This window comes from Leuciscus leuciscus (genome assembly GCF_965113295.1).
Source record: "Leuciscus leuciscus genome assembly, chromosome: 13".
Classification (NCBI taxonomy): Eukaryota; Metazoa; Chordata; class Actinopteri; order Cypriniformes; family Leuciscidae; genus Leuciscus; species Leuciscus leuciscus.
In genome coordinates, this window is record NC_138737.1 from 1901436 (window position 1) to 1925296 (window position 23861).

Genomic DNA, 23861 nt, shown 5'->3' on the forward strand with positions numbered 1-23861 from the left:
TCCGGCCACAGCAAGACTTAACCCCTTTCTCTTCCTTCCTGTCCTTGGGCTAGAAAGGCTTCCGAGGCTCAGGGTCCAGCACAACTTTAGGCCGGGGGCCCTGGCGTTGCAGGAATGGGAAGCGCTTAGCTGGCTGTGGGCGTCGATTGGTTTCAGCTGCTGGGTGGGGCTGAGAAACCGGCAGCGCTGGTTTGGCTGGCTGTGGGGTCGGCGGGTCCTTCGGGAGACCTGAAGCCAAACTGAAGCATTTGGGCCAGAAGTGTCGAATGGCCTGCAAAGACTTCTGTGATTCAGTGAAACGCTCAGCAAAGCACTTTACCGCAGGACCGAAGAGACCAATGGTAGATATAGGAGAGTCCAGGAAGGCAGTCTTGTCTGCGTCCTTTATCTCCGTGAGATTGAGCCACAGGTGGCGCTCTAGTACTACCAGGCTGGCCATGCTTCTTCCAATGACCTTGGCGGTGGTCTTCGTGGCGTGCAGGGCCAGGTCAGTGGCGCTGCGCAGATCCTTGAAGGCTGTGAGAGGAGAGCGGCATGTTCTCGCAGTGAGAACAGCCGCCCTGAGTGAGTGCAGCTTCAGCGTGGCTACTGCCCAGGCATGAAACGCACTCACTATGCCCGTCTGAGGCATGCAGAGGGGCTCTGCATGTCACGCAGTCCGTGCGCGGCATTTGCAAGAACGCCGTGTGCTCTTTTAGAGAAATTTGCACTTTAGAAATTGCTCTTCATAAAGGATACCATTCGCCGGATGGCCACAGGGAAACGGCGAATCAGCAGATGACGGCGTCGAGTCAGGAATGCTGATCAGGAGGCCGCCGTCCGCTATAAGGCTTCGAGCAGGAGAAAATCAGCAAAGAGGTGAGTGAAACACGAGCAGAACGAATTGTTGTGTAAATCGTTCATAAAGCTGTTCTAACGTATATTTCCAGATTAATGAAAGTCTTGGTATTTTCGAAATGTTCGAAAGAAATTTTCACCTGCTCCCTATCAAAAACATCTGAACTTTTTAGCTGCAACTCGAGCTCTGAAAGGGACTACTAGTGCTGGGAAGATAAGTTTAGATGGGTGCGTGTCAAGTTTTTAATTTATTATTATTAGTCTATGAAAACTGAAAAATGTTCAACTTTGGGTAAAACGCAGCGCTCATCAGTCGCTTTTTTCCCAGCTGTCCAATCACAGTGAAGGATGGGTGGGACAAATACCACACCAACCAATCATCCTCCGTGTACAACGCCTGATCAACAATGGAGAAGTTAATATTGAGGATATTATAATATTATTGCATCTTTATATTCAGTAATTGTTAATAAAACAAACTATCTGCAAAATCAAATCGATTATAAATAACGGATTACTGTTTGGCATATACTGCTATAATGATAGCAACTAGAGCGTGAAAAACGCTGCGCCTCCAAAGCGCCACCATCTGGCCGTTTTCAGAAGAACAACTGGCATTTGTTTAGCAGGTCTTTTTTACACACATATTACTCTGAATTTACTCATATATTTACGAAAGTTTCATGAATGAGGCCCAGTGTGTTCCTGGAGCTCATGGTTCTAGTAACATCAGGGTTTGATTCCCTCCAAGGGCGAAACCAAAACTTCAAAAGTGGCGGGGCAAAAGTTTATGATTTTGGGTGTATAGTGTGGATTAATATTTTGTGATTCTTATGCTTTACAACAAGGATGTGTACGTTACCAGTTGTTCATGTAACACGTATTACACTTTAAAAGATATCTTGAATTAAAATATTTAAAAGCATTAGTTTTTGGTTAATGTTCATTTCTAAATTACCTTTCTATTTATTTATTTACTGCATAAGTAATAAGTCCTTTTTTATCTTGACACAACGTAAATTTCTGACCTCTGTTTAGTTATATCTTTTTGTGACTTATTTCTGCAAAACCAGAGCTCCCAGTGAATGAATGGACTGATAAAATGTAGAGCTAAAAGGCATGTATACTGTAAAAGCATCAGACATTTAACAAACATTGACAATGTTGCAGTTTTATTGGTTTCTAGAAGGTGTTTTCATTGGTAATCTCACATCATACCGTTACAGTAAATGAACGACTTTTGGTAACTTCAAATCACTGTAAGTGAACAACCCCTTGAAAACACAGATATTGACTGTACATTTGAAGCATTTTGTACACTAAATAAATAAAAACACTTGCTTCGCTTCATTTGACATCTGGGATTATCACACGCACAGTAAAGAAGCTTTACAAATGCGTACAAGCAATTACTGTAGACATTTATTAAATATCACAGACAATAAATAATCCAAAAGGAATGAGAATATAAAGAGAGGAGAGAGAATTAATGCGACCGTACAAACGAGCGTACAAAGATTAGTCACTTACTGCACAATCGACTGATCAATAAACAGTCACGTACTGCAAAACAAGCAGCAATTGATCAGGTCATGTGACCCTAAAATCAGAAATATTAATGCACAAATTCAGAGCTGCAAAGAAATAAAGATTCACAGGATGGCAAACATTCAACTATAAATATAATCAATCAATATAATGTGCAAATCTAAAAACCTCTAAAATTTTACATTTGTCTGTAGTTCAGACTGTCCACATCTGTAAAAACATCTGCTGTTTAATAACGACATGATTTGTCTGGAAACTATTAAAGGCCATAAACAAAATCACATCAAATAAAACTAATAAATGGCACAAAATTGACTTTAAAATCAAATATAATTGAAATCATCATGCAGCAGAAAGTTCATCCATCGTGTGAAGAAGTCTCATAAGTGCTGATTTAAGTGTGTATCAATCCATGCAAACTCATCTCAGGTTTATGAAGTGCACAAACACACCAGACTGTGACAGCAGTGTGATATAGCATCAGTGAGACACAAACACACACACACACACACACACACGTTTCTCTGGCCTTCAGTACGGGATCTGGTTCTGATAGTACTGGATCATGTCATACGTTTTGCTCCTGGAACAAATGAAAACACATATCATGTAATTCATGCATTATTTATTAAAGAGGACTTTTCCATATTCATCTCTCTTTAGTGTGTAATGTTGCTGTTTGAGTTCTTCTCTATATCAGTGTCAGTGTTTCTGAACTCCTGAAACGCCTCCATTAGTCTTGAGTTTCTTCCGGGAACGAACACGTCACAATATTCCTCATTATAATAATTCATGCGCAGAATAAAGGGGCGGGGCCTGGTTGAGTTAGTTAGTAGTGTGTTAAACTGGTGGTTATGGTAAGGGGCGGGACATTTCCCAAACACACTCGAAGCGCTCGACCAATCACAACACACTGCTCCAGCCGACCAATCAGAGCACAGTGTGCTTTTCAGAAGGAGGGGCTTCATAGAGACAGGAAGTAAACAGAGCGTTACTGACAGACTGGGAAGAGAGGAGCCGCAACAATGGAGAATATGAGGAAATAATGCATGAAACCTGTTCTAATAGAGACCAAAACAACATCAAACTTTAAGAAAGGCCATTATTATTAGTATTATTTCCTCTTTAAAGTGCTCATATTATGCTGATTTACCAGCTCATAATTTTGGCGGTTTGCTAGAATACATTTACATGATTTTAAGTTAAAAACACACTTTTCCTCATTCGGTTCACTGCTGATGCTCCTGTCTCCTACACTGGTGTAGTTCCTGTCTCTTTATGGTGTCACTATTGGAAGGCCATGCAATGTTTTCTTTGCCTTCGCAGTCTCGGCATAGCGAATCACTTACCCATAATGAGTAGACGGGGTTTATGTAAATGTGTGTCATGGTGACATGGCTAAGTCACAGAAATAATGGCAGGACGACAGAAGAGGAATATCAGGAGAGTGTTTTCTGTTGGAGAGATTCACTACCTTTGACAGAATGTGTTTACCTGCACAAACAGCTGATATTACACACTAAAGGAAAGGTCAAATCAAAATAAGCATTATAGGCTCCCTTTGAACATCATGTTTAATGTCCATATAAAATATGATGAGCACAGATTGTGTTGTTTTACATCTGTGCATTCCTAGTAAATCAGACACATGGACACACGGACACTCGGGCACTCGGGCACACGGACACACACGGACACTCGGACACACACGGACACACGGGCACACGGACACACACGGACACACACGGACACTCGCACACACGGACACACACGGACACACACGGACACACACGGACACACACGGACACACTCGCACACACGGACACACTCGCACACACGGACACACTCGCACACACATGGACACACGGACACTCGGGCACACACGGACACACACGGACACTCGGACACACGGACACTCGCACACACACGGACACTCGCACACACGGACACACACGGACACTCGCACACACGGACACACACGGACACTTGCACACACGGACACTCGCACACATGGACACTCGCACACACGGACACTCGCACACACGGACACTCGCACACACGGACACTCGCACACACGGACACTCGCACACACGGGGACACACGGACACTCGCACACACGGACACACTCGCACACACTCGCACACACATGGACACACGGACACTCGGGCACACACGGGCACACACGGACACACACGGACACTCGGACACACACGGACACTCGCACACACGGACACACACGGACACTCGCACACACGGACACACACGGACACACGGACACACACGGACACACACGGACACACGGACACTCGCACACACGGACACTCGCACAGACGGACACTCGCACAGACGGGGACACACGGACACACACGGACACACGGACACTCGGGCACTCGGACACACACGGACACACGGACACTCGCACGGACGCACACGGACGCACACGGACGCACACGGACGCACTCGGACGCACACGGACACTCGCACACACGGACACACTCGCACACACGGACACACTCGCACACACACGGACACACGGACACTCGGGCACACACGGACACACACGGACACTCGGACACACGGACACTCGCACACACACGGACACTCGCACACACGGACACTCGCACACACGGACACTCGCACACACGGGGACGCACGGACGCACACGGACACACACGGACGCACACGGACGCACACGGACGCACACGGACACACACGGACACACACGGACACACGGACACACGGGCGCACGGGCGCTCGGACACACACGGACGCTCGGACACACACGGACACACACGGACACGCACGGACACACACGGACACTCGCACACACGGACACTCGCACACACGGACACTCGCACACACGGACACTCGCACACACGGACACTCGCACACACGGACACTCGCACACACGGACACTCGCACACACGGACACTCGCACACACGGACACTCGCACACACGGACACTCGCACACACGGACACTCGCACACACGGACACTCGCACACACGGACACTCGCACACACGGACACTCGCACACACGGACACTCGCACACACGGACACTCGCACACACGGACACTCGCACACACGGACACTCGCACACACGGACACTCGCACACACACGGACACTCGCACACACACGGACACTCGCACACACACGGACACTCGCACACACACGGACACTCGCACACACACGGACACTCACACACACACACGGACACTCACACACACACGGACACGGACACGGACACACACGGACACGGACGGACACACACGGACACTCGGGCACTCACCTGCTGCTCAGGAAGCAGTTCTGGATGACTTTAATGATGAAAGCCGCTGCTTCCTTCTCACTCACTCCAGGGTTAAAACGCTGCCTACAACACAAGATTCACTTCAAATCTGTATAATCTTTTATAATGCATAATAACCGATCGCATTAAAAAAAAAAATTTCTTCCAGTGCTTGATTTTTAAGTGCATTCAGACGTGTCTGAAAACATCGGTCCCTCGACTCACTTGAGCAGTTTGATGGTCTGACCGCGGAAGCAGGGCAACCCTGTGTCCAACATCAGCGTTACCAAGGCAACCACAGCATCCATGTACGGCCTACAGGAGAAATGCATTCAGGAAATCAACTCCATCCATTTATAATAGACACACTCACACAGGTTCACACACACATCTCACCTGACGGCCAGGTATCCGCGCACACACATCTCCATGAACCACTTAAAGGGCGTGGCCTCCATCTTCCCGCCCATGATCATCACCATCTCATCCGTCAGTTTGATGTCCGGCTCCCAGCCCAGATTCCCACCCGGAGAACTCTCAAACATGAAGCCGAAATCTGAGGAACACACACACACATTAGAAACACACATGATAAACACTCATGATAAACCCAGAACAGAGCGTTATGATGGTGTGAGGTCTCACCGATGTGGATGAGGTGTCCGTGTCTGTCCAGCATGATGTTCCCGTTGTGTCTGTCCTTGATCTGGAGCAGGAACAGCAGAAGACTGTACGCAGCCATACTCCTGATGAAGTTATACCTCGCCTGGAGGGAGAGGGAGAGGGAGAGGGAGAGAGAGAGAGAGAGAGAGAGAGAGAGAGAGAGAACGTTCACAACCGCTTTTGCTTTGGATAAAAGCAACTGGGTAAAATGCATAAATGTCAATGTACAACCATATTTGAAGGCCGTCTAGCCCTAAGTTTTGTTTTAAGCTATGGGCACTCCTAATTAAAAAAAATTTTTTTTTTTTACTCTTTTAAACTAATTCATCTACATGAATTATACAGATATTGTTGATTTACTGGATAATCATTAAGGATATAAGGATTTTTACTTAATTTCTACTGTACCTGATAAATATAGTAGAGCTTGGAACGAATTTAAAACGACTTTTCCAGGTCTAGAAAACACACTTTAGGCTTCCTAATATATTATTAGGGTTTTCCAAGACTGGGACTTATAAATAAATAAAATAAAAAATTGGAAATACATTGTTTTTTAATTTAGTTAGTTAGTTAACTACATTAACTTTCAGCCTATTTTAAAGTTTGTTTTTTATGACTTAATCCTAGAAGTCTAGAAAACACTTAAAATTAGGCTTCTCCATATTTTCCAGGTTTTCCAAGACTGTGGGAATTCTGGATTTCCAAAAAAAACAAACAAATAAAATAATAATATACATGAAACCTAGGGAAACCTTAATTCAATAAAGAAACAAATTAAAATAGGAAATAAACAGCTTTTTAGTTCTTCAAGCTGATTTTTCAGTGTGTTTGTATGATATTAACTCCTCATGTGGAAGTTTGCTGATGCCCTCTAGTGGACGCCGCCGGACTCCTGATCGAGAAACAGAGTTCAGGAACAAGAGGATACGAGGCTTTTCTCACCTTCTGGAAGGCCAGAGTGGATTCGTCTCCGTACTGGTTTCGGAAATAATCGTACATCCCGAAATCCGTCTGTCGTCCCAGCTGATCTCTGGACTTACAGTCTGGGATGCACTCGATGACGCCACACTGCGGGACAAACACATACAGCCACAAGAGAACGTCTTCAGTGTGAAAAATCATACGCTGCTGGTGTCACACTAGCCAACTCAATAAGAGCTTGCGGATCAACCTTTGGCGAAGCTCATTTCTCTACACGATTTACAAATCAGATCAGGAGCAGCAAGCAAACATAAATAATCATAATAAAGGGATTAATATGCAATACAGGGAGTGAGATGTGTGTGTTTGTCCCTTCAGGTAATGATCATGAGATTTAGACTGTTCGGATGTCTTATTTTATTAGTTGTGTAAGTGTAGCCATATAAAAATGGTCAGTTACACAATCACCACGGATGACAGATAGTGTGTGGCTGTGTGTTTGCAGAGGGACTGGTTTAGACCAGATCTGTTCTGACCAGGACCACAGCGGTTCAGTTCTTCACTATGAATCTGAAGTATTATCAATGTAATAAACCTGATTAAACTTAAAACAACACGACTGCAACTGAAAGTCAGTGGGAAAAAATGACTGGTGTGATGCTAGCCAGCAAAACTCATTATCATAATTTTTGTTTTTTTGTTTTTATAAAAATAATTTATTAATTTTAAAACTAAATATCAAAACTAAATAGAAAAATAATTTAAACAAAACAAAAATGTAAAATATATATATTTTTAAATTAAAACTAAAATAAATAAAATGTTTTAAATAAATAAATAAATAAATAAATAAATAAAATAATTTTTTTTTTTTATAAATAATAAAATAAAATAAAATAAAATAAAATAAAATAAAATAAAATAAAATAAAATAAAATAACTCACCCCTGGTGCCGTCGCTACCACCCTATACGGAAAAACAAACAGGTCGAGTCCCACCAGCTGGAAAATGTTCTTGAACAGGCCGATGATCTGCAAAGCCAACATGTCCTGCAGGGAGGAAAACAGAAAAGGAAAGAGAGAGAAAAAAAGTTAACACTAAACCAAACTTTTTACACTTAAATATATTACATCTGTCAAATGTGATTTACAATGCATATTTAAATACAATCCATTTGTTAATGTTTTTATAAAATATACAGTTTGAATCTGTTGATTTATATTATATATGTTTCTGTTCTGTTCTATTTATAATTTGTGCTTTGACAACACTGTAACACAGTCATGCCAATAAAGCAATCTAAATAATAGTTTGTGTTTTTTTTTTAAAAGCGTGGTTTTAATGGGTATTAAATGTGAATTGCAACAGATTTTTTTTTTTTTTTTAAGAATCCAATGTTCAATGAACAGAATCAATAATTTCACAAACTTTAATAGTTAATTCCCCTGTATGTGATTGTGCATAAGTATAATGTTGATGTGCATCACAGGTGTGAATACTGTATATATCAGCTATTTTACTACGGCTTTGAGTCGTTGGCTCATCCAATCAGATTTCATGGCAGAAAAGTAAACTAATAAAGTACATACAGGACGGCAAAAACAAAGCACATGAGATGTGAACCTCTGATACCTGTCTGCAGTCGTCTCCTACTTTAAAGATGGCCGCCTGCCAGCAGATCTTCTGTGCGTCTTCTCCGCTTTGAGCTTCATCCAGCGAGTCCGAGCGACACAATAAACCTACAAACACACACGAGTGTGTAAGAGGAGCGCATCATCATACTTCATGTGTTGGCATCCCTCAGACTTTCATCTTAAATTTCTAAAATTATTATTTATTAATATTATTATAACAGCACAGACAATTAAAATAATCGAGCAAAATCATTCACATTCGATGGCTGCATAACTGCTAACAATGATGTCAATGTAATATGTGTACACTGTGATTAGTCATCTACAGTACTAAGCCAGCAGAAGTATGGCTGTTTGCTTCAGGAATGAAAGAATTATGTTTGTGCCCTAATGGTTTGCATACCCTCTTTCTCGAGTTCACTCACTCCACAGCGTTTCACCTTGAATTTGGCCAGATATGGCGCTTTGGCAGCGCTGAGAGGGAAAACACACAGACATGTGATTAACACGCGTGATGCTTTTGCAGATGGTGTATGACAGTATTCAAGTGCCCCTATTAGTGTGTAATAGAGCTGTGTGTGAATGTAAAAGCTCTGCATAGTTTCACAGATCAAAGTGCAGATAAATAGAGTTTTTGTCTCCTAAAAGAAAGACGTGATTCTGAACTGAAACGAGTCGTCAGTAATTCAGTCTCACTTCCTGCTGAACCTGCGTAGGTTTGTAACTAATTTGCATAATGCCAGCCTCTGGTCTTGATTGGCTGAACAGCGTCTCTTAGCTCCGCCCTCAAACACTGTAGTTTATCTGAGACTGGAAGAGTTTGGTTCGTGTTGTTCATGTGGAGAAGACGCTGTTTTCTGCTGACAAAGCAAATCCACTTTGATGAGATTGATACGGTAAAACCCACGCCATCGTTACTGTTCGTATCACTGTGATCAAGAGCTGAGATTCAGATATGATAATGAGCGTTTGGATTCTGACCAATCACAGCAGAGCAGCTCTCAGAGAGGCGGAGCTTAGAGAGACTGAATCCTTGATCGAAGCGTTTCAGACACTGAGAGAAAGGAGCTGATGCTGAAGTGGAGATTATGAGAAAATTAAAGTGTTTTTGGACCTTGGATGCATGTGAATCTATTGTAGGAGACGCCAAAACAACATTGAGAGCCTTTAAAACAGCATAATAGGGGCACTTTAGGTGATGACTGTACCTTTGCATTGGCGTTCCAGATTTGTAGTCAATGTCTAGGACTATGGCCTCAGGGTTACTGGGCAGATAACAGCCTGAGAAACATCAAATTAACGGTTTTGTAACTAAAAGTGGTTCTAATATCAGCCAATAACAGAGTGATCTGATAATGAAGAGAGATTGAAACCTGGCTGGACTTTGATATCAGACAGAGCTCGCAGACACGCTCTCTTCCGCTCGTCTCCTTTAGGAATGGGCCTGAAACATGAGCAGAGAAACAGAGATCATCTCAGCTTCAAACATGAGGTAAGAGTGGACAATGAGCGCCATCTCCAGACTAAAACAGGAGGTGCAGGCGTTCAGTGATGTTAGACATGCTTTCAAAAGTCTCAACAAACCAACACAAGCAACAATTACCAAATAAAAAGACATAAATCACACACAACTCTTATAAAAAAAACTATAATATTCATCTTAAAGTCCTATTTAACCCTTGCAAATTAAGCTAATTTGGTGTTCCTGTAAAAAAATGACTGACCAACAGAAAATTGCTTATAAGTCTCTCACTATGCTATATTCATATCTCATTATGTAGGATTCAATCTTTTCATTAACTTGTGTTCTTTGAATTACTATAGGTTATATATCTTTCTTTATGTAACTGATTGATCGTAGGCCTCAATGATCTGAGCTGATGCTCCTCAGTTTTTAAGTGAGATGAAGTTCACTCGAGCATATTCTCCTCAAAACATCTGAGGAGCATCAGCTCAGATCATTGAGGCCTACGATCAATCAGTTACATAAAGAAAGATATATAACCTATAGTAATTCAAAGAACACAAGTTAATGAAAAGATTGAATCCTACATAATGAGAATATAGCATAATGAGAGACTTATTTTGCCAGATGAGTTTATCTATGTATCATCTTTTATAACCGTTTTAATTTTCCTTCCTTTTATTTTGTGATTATTTTAATTCCTTTCTGTGTAAAGCACTTTTAATTACCAAAGTGTATGAAATGTGCGATATAAATGAACTTGCCTTGCAAGCAATTTTCTGTAGGCCAGTGATTTTTGACCCGCAACAACACAAGTTTAACAAGGTGGGGGGGAAATATCCCAAAAAAGCATGAAAATTATCCACAATTTTTTTTGGGAAAGTTGTTAAACCCTGTTTGAGCAAAGTCAGTAAGTTTTATTCCAATGTGATAACATTAACTAGCATTTTGGGAAAAATAATCAAAATGACCGGAGCACAAATGGATGCTAACGGCAGGTTTCTATTACTTTATAATGGCCGAGACATTGGTGATCTTGTTGAAGAAGTCAAACTCGCGCTGGTAGAAATCTTTAGCTGGACCCGAGAGAGACCCGATGATCTCTTCCACCAAATGCTCCAGAAGCTCCCCGATGTCCGCTAGAGAACACACACAGAATAACCGTCACTGAAGAGCTCTACACATCAAGCTGATGTCAGTGAGTAACACTTACGGTCCTTCTGGTGTCCCTCCTCGTCGGTGTAGATGTTGGTCTTCATGTTCCAGATGAACTGATGTGCCAGAAGCTGAGACTTCTGTGCCGCCCACAGGATGTATTCTCTCACGTATCCCATCTACACACACACACACACACACCAGTGTTTTTTTAACTTGGATGCATGTTAACCAGTTGTAGGAGGTCCAAAAACAAAAAACTAGAAACCTTTAAAATAGCATAATAGGGACACTTTAACTTTTTAATTTCATACACACTATACCTTGTCATAACGGAGAGCCTGAACAATTTGTGGGATGTAAAACAGAATCGCATCCTGTTGAACAAGAGTAAAATATACATTAATAAAGACACAAAATGATGCAAGATAAAGAGCTATAAAGAAATGAGAGTGTGATGATGATGATTGCGTACAGGAGGGAAGGAGCGCAGGACTTTGACGGCGTACTGTGCGGTCAGTGGATGTGGCGGATACATGCTGGAGAAATACGACAGGCCCGTGGGAGGATCAGCCGGAGCCCAACACAAGATGTGACTCAACTCCGGAGAATCGGCATCAATCGTGTGCCACGTCACCAGGAACTGCAGCGGGAAACACACACACACACACACACACGTTCGGTTACGCAAGATCCAATAAATCAAACTATCAGTATTTTTGAGGGAGCACAATGTTTATAAGTACTGAACTAATAACACGTCCATGAACTTTTATTTGTTCCATTAGCAAGATTTTAGATTAAAATATATATGAATGCATTAGAAAAAAGTGTTTAGTTTAGGTCCAGAAACTAGGGGTGTGCGATAAGATCATGACTGTTGTTTTAACAATATGTGATCTGACATTATCGAGTAAGTCCCTCACTTTACATAAACACACCTAGCATACACACACACACACATGATGTAGTCTAGTAGGTAAGAGTAGTGCACACGCTTTCACTGCAGGATTTACTCTATTAAAATGCATTTAGAATTCCCTCAATATTCAAGATAAGGGGGCAAAAACACCTCTGACTTTTATATTTACATCATTTAATATAGTTAATCAATATCACACGAAGAGTGCCGTTTTTTCTCCAAGTATCAGCATGATTACAAATGTGATTTTGATTTTATACAACAGTAAACAAGAAGTTAAGATTAAAGTGACTTTTAGACACAATATTGCCTGTTTTTGCTCTATTTAGCCAATGAAAATAGTTCCAAACAAAACCACAGGACTGTTTAACATCTCTGAGCAACACACGGCAGTGAAAGTAGAAATCAGTTGATAAAATTATTCAATGACTCACTCATTAAGAGAGACAAATGCTTCGTTCCTGAGTGAATCAGCCATTTAAATGAATCGGTTGAATCTCAATGACTCACTCATTAACAGTGACCTGCTGCCACCTACTGGCGGTTTTAATTTCACATTTAAAGTTTCTTTCATTTTTTAAATCATTTCAAAATATCAATATTCAGTGTTTATTTGGAGATATGATTTTTATCAATATTGCACACCCCTACCTGCAAGTTTTTTTTACCTTAAGTAGTTTATCTTAATATATATTTTAGTCCAGAGGACAAAGACTCCAGGAAACACAGGCTGTGTAAATAAGACCCTAGACAATACAACATATTTGAAACTGTAGCTCTGAACCTCATGTCAAATTAAATTAAATGATGTCTACCCGACTAAGGTCTATTACTCGTTCATTTGATCATGTGTTTCTGTTGGGTTCTGGATGTTTACCTTCACAGCCTCAGGAACGTCACTGACCGCTCCCGGATCCAGCCGAACCAAGCGGGTCACTTCTGAGAAAATGGCTTCGGTGTTCTTGAACCTGGAAAATATCACTTTCAATATCATTTCATATTATTAGAGCATGTTAATCATTCCTGGAGCTCTGCTAAAACCATGGGTTTGATTTTCAGGGAATGCATGATCGGATGCATGTAGATCTTGAACGCAATGCGAGTCACCAAATGCATAAAATATCAAATTCATCACCAAATGCACAAAAAATAAAATCCATCACCAAATGCATAAAATTTAAAATGCATAAAATATAAAATCCATCACCAAATGCATAAAATATGAAATACATCACCAAATGCATAAAATATAAAAAGCATAAAATATCAAATCCATCACCAAATGCATAAAATATAAAATGCATAAAATATCAAATCCATCACTAAAGGCATAAAATATAAATGCAAATTGCAAACGTTGTGCATGCGCTCTCTCACCTGGCCGGCAGCTGTAGGGCGAGATACGGCGCGATGCTCCACGCTAGGTTAACGTTGTCCTTCCACTGTTTCTCAGTCAGGCTGATGTATTTGGACCTCCAGTTGGCGATGCTGGTCTCCACAGACTGGTCGGCTGAGATCTGGAGCTCCTGGCTGCCCAGAGGATTGTACCAGGTGGTCAGACGCTCCACCTCGCTGGCCTAACAACCAGAAATATCATTAGTTTAATCATATACTAATTAAAAACGTACTACTAGAAGTCATGATATCTGTAGTAAGAGACACATATTCATTACATCACTGTAATCTCACCAGCAGGGCCAGCAGGAGCGTCCTGCGCTTCATGAAGTATTTGTGCAGCTGCGTTCCTCGGTTCGTCTTCTTTGACAGACCTACAAAATAATTTAATATCCGAGTAGGTCATATGATGAAGCATGCCAATTTTACAAATGGAGCTCAATGTAATCGTTTTCATGTTGCATTTTTATTGGCTAGTCCGTAGACGTAGGTCACAGCAGCAAACACTCTGAGATGATCAGGCTAAATTTATGACAGTGTCAGAAAATAATCGCACACCAAATATCTTTGTGACAACGGCCGTCTTTGAACCTCTCTCACTGGACGCCGTTTAGGAGCCATGAGCTCAGAGATCACCACGATTGGCCATCTTTCGTCTGGGAAAGGTCGTACAAATGTGTACCGAGGATTAAACTCCTTTTGATCTAAAGGTACGTGCTAGAAATTAGTTTTGTAAACAAATAGGCCCAATTTATGTGTATGAATTTATTTACAAAAATGGATTGTTAAGCAACAGCGACAAGAGTGCAACACATGTGAACTGGTGAAGCTGGCTGATGAACATCCAGAGCCATAGGGGTGGTGGCGCAATGGATAAGACACATGCCTTTGGCGTGAGAGACCCGGGTTCGAATCCACTGTGAGACACCAATGTGTCCCTGAGCAAGACACTTAACCCCTAGTTGCTCCAGAGGCGTGCGACCTCTGACATATATAGCAATTGTAAGTCGCTCTGGATAAAAGCGTCAGCTAAATGAATAAATGTAAATGTAAACATCCAGAGCGGACAGAACTGTAATCTAGACTAATCTAGAAGCTCAAATATTAGAGAATTTTCATTTGTATTGCATGTTTTGATAACTACAGTACGTCATTAAATGCGTGTTATTTCAGCGTTGATTAAAGAGTGAGCAGATGTGTCTGAACATTTGACTGGTTGAGCATTTTATGTGGCATGAAGTCAGAGAGATAAAGGATGCTAAAACAACATGCCGTTTCCAGTCCAGTCACAATCACGTTCCTCATTCCTCTTTACTTATAAAAAGTGTAAAGGCCTAAAACATCAAATTAGAAAGAAATCCTGTGTAAGTGTGTGTGTGTGTGTGTGTGTGTGTGTGTGTGTGTGTGTGTGTGTGTGTGTGTGTGTGTGTGTGTGTGTGTGAGAGAGAGAGAGAGAGAGAGAGAGAGAGAGAGAGTGTGTGTGAGTGTGAGTGTGAGTGTGAGTGTGAGTGTGTGCGTGTACCTGATTTCTTGGAGAGTGTGGAGACTCCGCTGGACAGTGGGTAAGTGTTGATCCAGCCGTGTGCGTGTGTGTGTTTGTGATGGGTAGGTTTAGGGTTGGGGTGTGTGTGTGTGTGTGTGTGTGTGTGTGTGTGTGTGTGTGTACCTGATTTCTTGGAGAGTGTGGAGACTCCGCTGGACAGTGGGTAAGTGTTGATCCAGCCCTGATTGGCCTGTTGTCTGGATCCCACAGCCGCGTCTAGACTGCTCCTCGAGTCCGTCACCGCCATCACAGACAGACTGTTCACAGACACGTCCTGAGGGTCTGAGCAAACACAAGAGCTGTGTCCCAAATGCACTTATACACTATGCACTCAACCATGTAGTGTATGAACTTTATAAGTTTATTTTGTCTTCAACATTGGAGTCTGATAGCTCCTCCCCCTCCACTACGTAATTAAAGCTGCGCCAGTCGAGTGCATGAAGTGTCCAACGTTACACACTTCGTTTTTTCGGTTGAATAAGTGCATCATCCGGGTCCTTAAAGTGCACTTTTTCTTTGTAGAATGTTATATGTGAACGCACTACTCGCACTATTTATACTACAAAATGTCGTAGTGCACAAGTACGCGATTTGGGACGCACCTAAGGTTTATGGGTACAAATAACATGTCCATTAACTTTTCTTTTTTTTGTTAGGTTAAAATGTGTAAAAAAAAAAAAAAGTGTATATTTTGGGTCCTGTATGTTTTTCATCAATTCTTTATGATTTTTAATCACCTTTTTATCTCAATTCATCTTAAATGATCCCATCATGTGACAAATGAGTTTGTAAATATACAAAAATTCCATGTAGTCGCTCAATTAACACGAGCTCCTAAACACTGCATGTATAATAATTATTAAAGTTATTAAAGAATAGTCTTATTATTTGGTCCGGACCAAAAAAAAAAAAGTTTGTCCTGGTCTGCTTATAATGTTCACACTGGCATTTTAACAGAACCTAAAGGTATAGGGACATGTTCACAACCTGATCGGTCGGCTCTTATAAAATTTTACGATGAAACTTATTGAACATCCAAAACAACGCTGTGTTCTGGGCTGAATGCTCTCGCTGTATGTGCGTAGCTACACATGATGATGGGATTTTGACCAGCTGAGAACTCGTGAAGAGATTATAAAATGTGTAAAGGAGTCGAAACAGCATCAGGAATCCCTCCGTCACACACACACACACACACACACACAGATCTTCTGTGAGGAGACGTGGTTCTGATCCTGTACTATGATGGGCAACATCACGACTGTGACGAGAAAAAAAAGGTATACTTGAGTATTCAGTCCTTTTTAGGGTGGCATCTTGTTACATCATGTCCTGTTTTTGGTTAATCTACATGTCTTTTGTCCATGTTGTGTTCATATATTTCATTTGAACTGCACCAGAGTGGACCGAGACCCATCTTTTCAGTGGTTCACACTTATTCAAATGAACCGCACTAACAGAGAAATCGCACCAGAGTTCGTTTTAATCCAACAAACATGCAAACACACCACACACACACACACACACACACACGTGAACACACCCTTAGAACGTAAGGATGAGGGACTGAAGCTGCTTGACATGTCATAATAAAGCACCCAAATATCTTGACTCAGAAATAATTTGTAAGTATTTATTACTTCAATGATCTCATCATTTCTGCCTTAATTTACTACATTGTTTAAATGAATACATTTATAGCTAAAGGGAGTAGAGCAAAAAATATAATAATGCAACTTTTTGATTTAAAATATTCATTTCTCGGTGTATAAATTTGGTGTTTATAAAAGACTTGAACCACTGAAACGATTTTGGAAACATTATTTTAAGGTAAAAAAAATATATATATTTAGTGTTGTTTTAATCAATAATGTATTTAACAGTACATTATAATAGTGAGTAGAGAAAAAATATATAATAATGCAACTTAAAACAAATTTTTGATTTATAATCTTCATTTCTCAGTGTATAAATTTGGTGTTAATAAAAGATAGATGCCTTTTAAATATTACAATGGAGGTGATGTTGATTAATGGAGAAAAAACACTTTTGTTTTAGAGGCCAGTTCTCCTTTGGCTATAGAGTTCAAATATATTAAAAACAATGAGAAAAGCATGAGCTCATTGTTTCTGACTTAAATTATTACATTGTTTAAATTAATATATTTTTAGCTAACTGTGTGATTTTGTATATGTACATTTCTGAAATACATAACTTCCTCTGATAACACATCTCTCTAAATTGTAATGTGGACTCGTGTATTTTCGGTAAAGCTGCTTTGAAACGATGTGTATTGTGAAAAGCGCTATACAAATAAATGTGAATTGAAATGAAACACACATGTAACATCACACCTGTCCGGTGGATTTGAGCTGAAGATCGTTCATATGAACTTCGATGATGTTCGTTTACCTGGTGGGACGAGCTGAATGGCTGTGAGGTATTTCTTATCCGACAGCAAACACGCGTAGAACTTGATCATGATGCTGATGTCTTCACGCAGGCGTTTCTCCGGCTGAGTGGGGAATCGTGGAGCCACACTGAAACACACACACACACACACACATTCGGTTCGCTGCAAGAGACACTACACATTTCCCCTGCCGGTGTGGGTGTTCATTATACCTGAAGTAATCAAAGGCTGTAGAGTAGATCTTCTCTCTCAGGACATTACGGATGGTGGCATTGGTCACAACATCAGCATGCAGAAGAGTGAGACCAAGAGTCAGGAGCCTAATCACACAATCACAACACTCGCAGGTTATATACAACAACACATGTGTTTATATGTACACAAATACAACAACACATGTTTTTGTCCTGGCCTCTTAGTGTTCACATTGGCATTTTAACAACATTTTTAAAGATACCAAACCTAAAGGCACAGGGATGTGTTAACCTGATTGGTCGGCTTTTATGATGTATAATTACCAATGCTGTGTGCTGGGATGAATGGGCTTCACTGTGTGTGTGTACAGTAGCTTTATATGATGGTAATTTGACCATTTATGATTTATATGTGCACATACAGATATAAGCTAGTTACAAATAATATAGTAGTCAACATTTGAAGTGGATCAAAACCTTTCATCAAAGTAATACATGAATTTTGAACATTACCCGTTTTTGTCTTAGGACAACTTTGATGAACTTTTCTGATCCACTTCAAATGTTGACTGGTGTAGTTTATAGTGTAAATGCTGTAAAACGTGTGTTTCACCTGAAGCGGGGTCCTATAGCGGCGACGTGTCGGTTCAGGCAGCTCTTCGGTCCACCGACGCTGATGGACAGGGCTTTCTGCAGGAGAACCGTGAAGATCTCCACCTGATCTGCACTGCAGTACTTCGCGATTTCAAATCTCTGCACTAGAAACTAAACACACACACACACACACACACACACACACACACACACACACACACACACACACACACACACACACACACACACACACACACACACACACACACACACACACACACACACACACACACACACACACACACACACACACACACACACACACACACACACACACACACACACACACACACACACACACACACACACACACACACACACACACACACACACACACACACACGTAAAAATCACTCATATGGGGAATGCAATGATATTTGATAACTTTGAGGGTTTCTGTTTGATGGCTGTGTTTAAAATGAAAAGGTCTACTACAACATACTAAACAGTAGCTAAAATGCCTACTGTTTCATAAAAATAGTACATACTATTTTATATAATAGTATAAAATAAGTATATTCAAATGGTAGTACTCATTACATTGTATGTTTAACAAGCTAAGTCTAGAATTTTTTTTTTTTAAAGCAGTTGAATTAATAATAATAAATAAGCAAATTAAAGTAAAATAAATAAATGAATAAAAATGTGAGTAAAATATTATTATTCTATTAAATACAGATGATAAAAAAAAAGTAATAATATAAAAGACAGATTTAAAAAAAATATTTTAAGGTACATTATATTTTTTCTCGAATAACTATAATAATATACGGTTAAATATATTCATTATTTATTTAATTTTAGTGTATAAAAAGGGTGTTATATAAAATAGATATCAGATATATGAATAATTTTTTTTAATTAAAATAGTTATTAATATATTGAATGGATTAAACTATAAATAAAAAATGATTAATATAAATATTACAATTAAATAATTTATTTAACAGTACATTATAATAGTGAGTAGAGAAAAAAATATAATAAAGCAACAAAACAAATTTTTTATTTATAATATTCATTTCTCAGTGTATACATTTGGTGTTAATAAAATATAGATGCCTTTTAAATTTTAGAATGGGGGTGATGTTGATTAATGTAGAAAAAACACTTTAGTAGTCAATTTTATTCCTTAAAAACTTATCTTTGATCACTAAAATGACTTATTTAAACTTTTTTCTTGAAAACACCAGCGATTTCAAAGTGTGTTTTTGAGACTGTCTTTGGTTCACTGCAGTTTCAAGGAGAAAATACTCAGCGATGGTGTCGACTTATGAATTTACACATGGTTTGTCTTAAAGCAGATTAAAAACACCACATAGACACATAAACAACATTAAACGCTGGATTTTCACCACAGGGGGCTTTAACAACAATGTGAAAAGCACTGTGTAAAGTCAAGTCAGTTTTATTTACATACAGTATGCATACTATATTCTGCATAAATTGTAATAGTCGTAGTAAGCAATAATCCAGACCTCGATCCAGAGTGAATGCGGTGTGACGTTGGGTGGACGAGGCAGTGGTTGACTCTCTTCTGAAGCCGCTAAAGGATCGGCCTCGGACTCGGTCTCCGAGAACAAGCCCATCTTCAGCTTGATGGTCATCTGCCAGGCGTCCGCCATCTCACGCATGAACTGCACACACACACACACACATCATGAGCAGTGTTTTCACAGCATGTGATGCTGTTATAGTGAAAGGGATAGTTCACCCAATATGAAAATTAGCCCATAATTTACTCATCCTGAAGCCATCCTTTATATAACATTCTTCTTTCAGACGAACACAATCGGAGTTATATTAAAAAATGTCCTGGCTCTTCCAAGCTTTATAATGGGGGTCAATGGGTGTATTTTTTTGGAAGTCCACCAAAGTGCATCTACCCATGATAAAAGTGCATCTACCCATGATAAAAGTGCATCTACCCATGATAAAAGTGCATCCATCCATGATAAAAGTGCATCTACCCATGATAAAAGTGCATCTACCCATGATAAAAGTGCATCTACCCATGATAAAAGTGCATCTACCCATGATAAAAGTGCATCTACTCATGATAAAAGTGCATCTACCCATGATAAAAGTGCATCTACTCATGATAAAAGTGTATCTACTCATGATAAAAGTGCATCTACTCATGATAAAAGTGCATCTACTCATGATAAAAGGGCATCTACTCATGATAAAAGTGCATCTACCCATGATAAAAGGGCATCTACCCATGATAAAAGTGCATCTACTCATGATAAAAGTGCATCTACTCATGATAAAAGTGCATCTACTCATGATAAAAGTGCATCTACTCATGATAAAAGTGCATCTACTCATGATAAAAGTGCATCTACTCATGATAAAAGTGTATCTACTCATGATAAAAGTGCATCTACCCATGATAAAAGTGCATCTACTCATGATAAAAGTGCATCTACTCATGATAAAAGTGCATCTACCCATGATAAAAGTGCATCTACCCATGATAAAAGTGCATCTACTCATGATAAAAGTGCATCTACTCATGATAAAAGTGCATCTACTCATGATAAAAGTGCATCTACTCATGATAAAAGTGCATCTACTCATGATAAAAGTGTATCTACTCATGATAAAAGTGCATCTACTCATGATAAAAGTGCATCTACCCATGATAAAAGTGCATCTACCCATGATAAAAGTGCATCTACTCATGATAAAAGTGCATCTACTCATGATAAAAGTGCATCTACCCATGATAAAAGTGCATCTACTCATGATAAAAGTGTATCTACTCATGATAAAAGTGCATCTACTCATGATAAAAGTGTATCTACTCATGATAAAAGGGCATCTACTCATGATAAAAGTGCATCTACCCATGATAAAAGTGCATCTACTCATGATAAAAGTGCATCTACTCATGATAAAAGTGCATCTACTCATGATAAAAGTGCATCTACTCATGATAAAAGTGCATCTACTCATGATAAAAGTGTATCTACTCATGATAAAAGTGCATCTACTCATGATAAAAGTGCATCTACCCATGATAAAAGTGCATCTACCCATGATAAAAGTGCATCTACTCATGATAAAAGTGCATCTACTCATGATAAAAGTGCATCTACCCATGATAAAAGTGCATCTACTCATGATAAAAGTGTATCTACTCATGATAAAAGTGCATCTACTCATGATAAAAGTGTATCTACTCATGATAAAAGGGCATCTACTCATGATAAAAGTGCATCTACCCATGATAAAAGGGCATCTACTCATGATAAAAGTGCATCTACCCATGATAAAAGTGCATCTACTCATGATAAAAGTGCATCTACCCATGATAAAAGTGCATCTACTCATGATAAAAGTGCATCTACTCATGATAAAAGGGCATCTACTCATGATAAAAGGGCATCTACTCATGATAAAAGGGCATCTACTCATGATAAAAGGGCATCTACTCATGATAAAAGGGCATCTACCCATGATAAAAGTGCATCTACTCATGATAAAAGTGCATCTACTCATGATAAAAGTGCATCTACTCATGATAAAAGTGCTCCACAAGGCTCTGGCGGGTTAATAAAGGACTTCTGAAGCGATGTTTGTGTAAGAAAAATATCCATTTTTAAAACTTCTGATTATTTTAGTCCATATTAAACTATTAATATGTCATTCATTACTATTATAATATTAATATATAATAGACATATTAGTTATTTTAGTCGATAAAGTTTTAAATATGGATATTTTTCTTACATGAACATCGCTTCACTTCAGAAGGCCTTTATTAGCCTCCCCAGAGCCATTTCGAGCACTTTTACCATAGATAGATGCACTTTTATCATGGATGGATGCACTTTTATGATGGATAGATGCACTTTTACCATAGATAGATGCACTTTTATCATGGATGGATGCACTTTTATGATGGATAGATGCACTTTGATGGACTTCCCAAAAAAATACCTAGGATGGCTTCAGGGTGAGTAAATCACGGCTAATTTTTTATTTTTAGGTGAATTATCCCTTTAAAGTTACCTGGACTTCAGCTCCACTGCGAGCTGCGAGAAGCCATTCCCAACATGCGATGGCCGTCTCCATGCCCTGCTCCGTGAACATCTTCAGAGGAGACGAGCAGAGATGATGCAGCAGCTGGAGATCGCAGTCTGAGACAGAGACGTTTGTGTGCGTCACTCAAACATCATGCATTCGATGCGGTCTGTGTGACGGGGTGTGTGTGTGTGTGTGTGTGTGCGCGCTACCTTTAGTGCTGATGAACAGTGCGGTCATCTTAAACATGTTTTGCATGAAGGCGTCAGAGTTTTTGGCATCCAGAGCGTCGCTCATCTGAGAGATCATCAGTTTGCTGGGGTTCGACTCGCTGTGCGTCGCCTCGGCAAACTGCAGCATCCCAGCCACCTCAACACACACACACACACACACACACACACACACACACACACACAATCAAATGCTCTGCTCTTGCATTATGGACACACAAACATGTCCAGGTCACATTTCACCTCAAAACCAAGAAAGAATATATATATTTGGCCATAAAAATAGACTTTCGTTATGGAAAATAATACGAATATGTTATTCATTTAAATTTTCTGTGAAAAAGTATGTCCCAATGCAAATATATAAATACATTAAAATTATTTCATTAAATTAATATTTAAAATTGTAATAAAAAAAATACATTTAAATTAAAATGAATAAATAAAAATATATTTATTTTATATATATATAGTTAAAGATATATATAAAATATATATATATATAAAATAAATAATTGGTCCTAAAAATAGACTTTCTTTATGGAAAATAAGACTATGTTCTTTCTTATATAAATTCTGTGGAAAAAAATAAAATAAAATAAAATAATAATAATAATAATAATAATAATAATAATAATAATAATAATGTCACATTATGTCACATTATGTCAGAAAGCAAATAAATGTTTAAATTTAAATTAATTAAATTAAAATTAATAAATAAATAAATAATAACGATTTTCTTTATTAAAAAATAAGATATTTTCGGATTATTTCTTACAGAAAATTACAATAAAGAAATAATGTTCCAGTCAAGTTTCATGAGATTCACTCATCAACACCCTACTGAAAGCGTTTACCTCTCCGGTGTAGCGGTTCCGCAGGTTGAGCGACGCCATGAAGTTGGAGTAATCCTTCTTCACACAGGAGGGCCGCTCCGTCAGCTGGGTAACCTGGGCAT

At 39.6% G+C, this 23861-nt stretch overlaps 1 protein-coding gene across 2 annotated transcripts in view; it reads right to left on the reverse strand.

Moving 5' to 3' along the window:
• Positions 1-1992: 1992 nt before the first annotated feature.
• The window catches only part of pi4kab (phosphatidylinositol 4-kinase, catalytic, alpha b), a 64539-nt gene continuing 42670 nt past the window's right edge, over positions 1993-23861 (reverse strand). For both annotated transcript variants that reach the window (XM_082188854.1, XM_082188853.1), the window contains 26 exons: positions 23761-23853; positions 22883-23039; positions 22659-22786; positions 20117-20275; positions 18598-18749; positions 18003-18110; positions 17790-17917; positions 15501-15659; positions 14129-14208; positions 13817-14016; positions 13317-13407; positions 11993-12160; positions 11841-11894; positions 11576-11696; positions 11372-11501; positions 10271-10341; positions 10106-10178; positions 9301-9371; positions 8896-9002; positions 8208-8312; positions 7284-7409; positions 6321-6441; positions 6072-6231; positions 5901-5990; positions 5676-5759; positions 1993-2968 (listed from right to left, as the gene is read on the reverse strand). In XM_082188854.1, the coding sequence (XP_082044980.1) occupies positions 2917-2968; positions 5676-5759; positions 5901-5990; positions 6072-6231; positions 6321-6441; positions 7284-7409; positions 8208-8312; positions 8896-9002; positions 9301-9371; positions 10106-10178; positions 10271-10341; positions 11372-11501; positions 11576-11696; positions 11841-11894; positions 11993-12160; positions 13317-13407; positions 13817-14016; positions 14129-14208; positions 15501-15659; positions 17790-17917; positions 18003-18110; positions 18598-18749; positions 20117-20275; positions 22659-22786; positions 22883-23039; positions 23761-23853 (2988 nt within the window). In that variant the 3' untranslated portion in view covers positions 1993-2916. The remainder of the gene's footprint in view (positions 2969-5675; positions 5760-5900; positions 5991-6071; positions 6232-6320; positions 6442-7283; positions 7410-8207; positions 8313-8895; positions 9003-9300; positions 9372-10105; positions 10179-10270; positions 10342-11371; positions 11502-11575; positions 11697-11840; positions 11895-11992; positions 12161-13316; positions 13408-13816; positions 14017-14128; positions 14209-15500; positions 15660-17789; positions 17918-18002; positions 18111-18597; positions 18750-20116; positions 20276-22658; positions 22787-22882; positions 23040-23760; positions 23854-23861) is intronic.